This window comes from Austrofundulus limnaeus, unplaced genomic scaffold (genome assembly GCF_001266775.1).
Source record: "Austrofundulus limnaeus strain Quisiro unplaced genomic scaffold, Austrofundulus_limnaeus-1.0 Scaffold973, whole genome shotgun sequence".
Lineage (NCBI taxonomy): Eukaryota > Metazoa > Chordata > Actinopteri > Cyprinodontiformes > Rivulidae > Austrofundulus > Austrofundulus limnaeus.
In genome coordinates this window covers 23,709-28,834 of record NW_013953375.1, presented here as the reverse complement: position 1 = coordinate 28,834, position 5,126 = coordinate 23,709, and the positions used below count along the sequence as shown (strand labels likewise).

At 37.3% G+C, this 5,126-nt stretch overlaps 1 protein-coding gene across 1 annotated transcript in view; it reads left to right on the top strand.

The window, feature by feature from the left end:
- Window positions 1–916: 916 nt before the first annotated feature.
- The window catches only part of ddx56 (DEAD (Asp-Glu-Ala-Asp) box helicase 56), a gene marked incomplete at its 5' end in the record, with an annotated part of 14,125 nt that continues 9,915 nt past the window's right edge, over window positions 917–5,126 (top strand). Inside the window, 4 exon segments of the mRNA XM_014029918.1 lie at window positions 917–1,087; window positions 1,314–1,404; window positions 4,048–4,289; window positions 4,384–4,530. Of these exon segments, the coding sequence (XP_013885372.1) occupies window positions 917–1,087; window positions 1,314–1,404; window positions 4,048–4,289; window positions 4,384–4,530 (651 nt within the window).

The window sequence follows — 5,126 nt, the reverse complement described above, 5'->3', positions numbered from 1 at the left end:
CCTGAGCTTCAATCACTGAAAAACATTTCTAATTCAATTTAAAATTGTCATAACAATTGAGAAGCACACAGAACAAAACAATACATGGCAGGCTGCGTAAATAAGCATTTTACATTGTTTATTAAGAGGAACTACTTTGTGGGTGAATGAATGTAGATCACAGATGCTTTAACTTTTGTGACTTTTTCACGGACTACTAGCAGCTAACGCTAAAAACATAGGCAGGAAGCAGGGAGTGGAAGGGAGGAGCGTGACAAGAATTTTACCGGAAATACGTCATTAATGACCGTGGCATATAGGCTATTATAGGGACTAGGGGTGTCCCAATACAACCTGTTTTTTTTCCCAACAACCAGATCTCACCTCCTGGTTATCTGTAGTAGACAACCAAGTAAACAGACCTGGATTAAAGTTATTCAGCAGATGTCCATCACTTGTAAAAATGAAAGGAGGAAAAAAGTTTTAAATACCATCCAGAGATTGACCTGACGGTTCTTTCAACCAGTAAAGTTTCGCCCAATCAAAGCAGAGTAGGGTCTGCGTGTGCAGCGGTAGCCTCCAGTCAGAGAGTGGGTGAAAGCTCTCACCGTTTCCCAGACTATTTTTCACTAAGGATTACGTATTTTATGCATATTATATTTTCAAATGCACCTCGCAGCATTTCCACCGTAACACGGTGTGTTCACACGCACAACAGAACCACGAGAGATCACTGGACTGAAGTGGAGGCTCAGAGGCTCCTGGTTCTCAAAGGAACAGAACCGCAGCAGGAGCGCAGTTTAGTTCCTTTAACTTAATTTTAACACTAAAATAATAATAGAGAAGAATATTTATGCCCCAGCTGATAGACATGTGTCTGTTTGACTTTAATTTCCCCCTAAAATCACAGTATTTGTGTAATATTTTCTCTGAACAGACCTATCTTAATGGAGAAACCTGATGTGGTTGTGGGGACCCCGTCTCGTATTCTGGCCCACCTTAAGGCCCAGAACCTGGTCCTGCACTCGTCCCTGGAGATGCTGGTTGTGGACGAGGCTGACCTGGTCTTCTCTTTTGGTTTTGAGGCTGACCTGAAGAACTTGTTGTGGTGAGAACAAAAGATATCACATGTTCTTTTTATCACCTGTGTGACCAAACAGAAGGAAGACCTCAGTCAAATAAAATTCATTAAAAATGAATGAAAAACAATATTTCAGAATGAATGACGTGTAGTTCTCCCAGTATTATTCTTTTATTTTTAAGTTACTTTGTTAAATGAAATCCAAAAAGAGCATTTCTTTTTACATGTTTTGAAAAAATCTGTGTTTTGACAGCCATTTACCAAAGATCTACCAGTCCTTTCTCATGTCGGCTACTTTCACTGAGGACGTCCAGGCCTTGAAGGAGCTGCTGCTGCACAACCCTGTAATGTCCTTTTTAATGCTCAGAGTTACTAAAACCTAATTTGTGGCCCATCACATCAAAATGAGGATTAAATCTAAAAGTGTTTTATGGAAAAATAGACAAATATAGAGTTTTGATTAAAACATTTGCAAAAAGTGCATTTTGTCAAAACATATTGAGTTAATGCCTTATCAATGTATCATTTGAACAAACTTTCTGAAATATAATCATAAAACAAACTTTTGAACACTGATTTTGAGCAAAAACACCTTAATATTTAGAGATTTTCCCTGTGAGCTAGAAATGTAGTGTTTCATTCCAGCTGGGAAATCTCAATATTCAAATAATATTTGAAGTTTCTTCTTAATAATGACATCAAAGATTCCTCATTAAAATGACATAAAATTAAGATTCAGACCAAATATTTTTGTATTATTGTAACCAACAAGACAAATTAAGTCATATCTCTGGATCCACTTATGATATAAGATTGATCCAGGTATCAAAATGTAGCTTTTAAAGCAGGAATCTGAAAATGTAATTAGGTCATTTTGAACAAATTTGACTTAATCCTCATTTCGATATGATGGGTCACATTTATTCTCTAAACCCTTTTATTGAAAGCTGATCTTTTTAAGGAACCGTTCTCTAACCTGATACCAGCTGCAATAATAACCTCCAAACCTTACTCAGGTGTGAAGATAGTACTATTAAAAATACTGAAACTTGTAAAGTTGTATTCAAAAGTACAAATTAAGCACTCATGGCAAGGCACAAGTTGACAACATAGGCAGATATTTATAGAACGACACTACATTTTTTTGCCTCGGTAAGAACATAGAACAGATGTTGGAAATGATGTAAATATAATTTGTGAAAGTACAAAATTGGTTTAAACATAATAAATTATTATTAAATTTAGATAAAACAAATTACATGATATTTAGCAATAGAAAGAAAACAAATGATGTTCCATTTAGAGTAGAGGGTGTTGAGATCTGTAGAGTAAATGAGTTGAAGTTTTTGGGTGTCATCATTGATGAAAAATTGTCATGGAGACCTCACATAAATTACTTAAGAACAAAAATGGCAAAATCTTTTGCAGTACTGTATAAAGTGAAGGAGTTATTTAATGATAAAGCACTATTTGCCCTATATAATGCAATAATTGTTCCACATTTGATTTACTGTATAGAAGTCTGGGGAAATGCATGTAAAACCATTACTAAACTTATTTTTATTTTACAAAAAAGAGCCATAAGAATTATCACAAGAAAACATTACTATCACCCTTCTAATTTATTGTTTCATCAATTAAAGTTGTTAAAATTTCATGAGTTGGTTGATTATAACACTCTGCAGGTTATGTATAAAGCTCATAGAAATGTGTTGCCATCAAACATCCAATCACAATTTGTTAAGAGGGAAAGCTGCTATAATTTGAAGGGATTAGAAATGTTTGTTAAACCGAAAATCAGAACAAATTTGAAGGACAGATGCACTTCAGTAAAAGGTATAAGACTATGTAATAATCTGGAGGATGACTGTAAAAGCATTGGATCAGTGAATTTCTTTAAGGAAACAATCGAAAAAATGTTAAAGAAACATGAAATTGTTTAATTTGTATTAGAACAGAGTTTCATTTTATTGCCCTGTGTTCTGTTCTTCATCTGAACCCCTGACAGAACTTGTACTTCTCTGAACTAAGATACGAGTAAAAAAGGCCAGAGTACCAGGCTCTGAAAGGATCAGTGCTCTATAGTCGTTGAAATGTTGGGTGATTTTAATTGAAATGGGACTTTTGTTATAGTTCCAGTCACAAACACCTGAACACGTTTAGTTAGTTCAGATGAAATGATCTAGTCTAATCCTGGAGAGAACATAGCTGTGTTTCCATTGACCATGAAAATGCACAAATTAGAATTTCGAAAATAAATTTGCTCAATGGAAACACGTCAATTTCGAAAAATATTAAGTTTTTCGACAAAATGTTTTTGCGCTAGGATGAGGTAGTTTTTCGGCCGTATCGAATTTAGTATTTTTTCGCAAAACTACAATGGAAACACTTTTTTCGCATCACGGGAGTCACGTGATCACAACCGGCTGTTTCTACTGGCGAAAAACACGATGATGAAGAAGAAGATAACAGGAAGTAGAAGTAGAAGTAGTAGTAATATCACAGAAGTAGTAAAAGAAAGTATTAAACTCACAGAGTACAATTTCCCAAAAACACAGCATACGTAGCCGCTCCCAAGTAGGGACTTGTCGCTGGAAAGCCTGGATAAAAGACGCCAACGTCTCCTCTGATGATGAGCGCTAGTGTTGTGGTAGCAACATGCTATGTGTTTACATCCATTGTCGCCATGATTGTAATGACTTATCGCGAGAACAAAAGTATTCACGCGTGACTTTAATAGCATTTCTTACTCAGTGGAAACACAGCTAATGTGGTGGGTTGAGCCTTGTTTCGGTCAGTGATGCTCATCAGGGTCTTAGGCCGTGTTGGGTTGAGTAGTAAAGTGTCAGCTGGATCAAACTTAGGGAAATTGCTGAAACTGTCTCAAAACATCGAGCCGACTAGTAAAATAACAGTAAATGTTAACGAAGAGCCTATTATGTTAACATGTCTTGATTTATTCTGTGTTCTGATCGGCCCCTCTTCAGGTGATCCTGAAGCTTCAGGGCTCCCAGCTCCCAGACAGCAGCCAGCTGCAGCAGTACACCATCAGGTGTGAGGAGGAAGATAAGTTCCTGCTCATCTACACTCTGCTGAAGCTGCAGCTGGTTCAGGGAAAGACGCTGCTGTTCGTGGGAACCGTCGACGGATGCTACAGGCTCAAACTGTTCCTGGAACAGTTTGGGATCCCCGCCTGCGTCCTCAACTCCGAGCTCCCCGTTCAGTCCCGGTGAGGCCTAGTCTAAGTCTTCTTTATGAAAACTGAGATCCAGTCTGCTGGAAAACGGAGCTCAAAGGGCTGTTCTTTTCCCTCTCCTCGTCAGGTGTCACATCATCACCCAGTTTAACCAAGGCTTTTATGACATCATCATCGCCGCAGACGAGCAGAGTCTGTCTGACCCTGCTGCTTCAGCACAGACAGATTCAGGACAGAAGAAGAAGAAGAAGAGGAAGACAAAGAAAGGAGGAAAGTGAGTCAGGTTATTCATGTTCAGTTTGTTCAGAGTCCAACAGATCACTTCTTAGTCTGTCAGATGTACTGTTTTTCATTGTTTTCCTTCATACTATCAGCTGTATGGTGCAGAGCTTGTCTTTAGTTCTGTTAGTAAAATATCTCAAACCATTGTATAGATCAGGGGTTCTTAACCTTTTTGACCTCGGGGCCCAATTTGTTGAACATAAAGTGACACAAGGCCCAGTCAGACGTTATCAATGTATGGATCAAAATGATAATTATTCTAAATCTTGGTTTAATTTTTATTGTATTTACATCATAACTAAACTATCATAACTAACATAACTAAATTTAATACGCTTACAGTTTAAAAGTAAAACTCCTGTCAAATAATCACAAGACATGATTATAACAAGGATTTTTATATTGTCACCTGCCCATAACAATTATTTGAACAAATACAAAGGTCAGTCAACAGACCACCCAGGCTTATCGGCGCATTTTTATGTACAGTGGGGAGAACAAGTATTTGATACACTGTTGATTTTTCAGGTTTTCCCACTTGCAAAGCTTGTAGAAGACTGTAATTTTTATCATAGGTACTCTTCAACT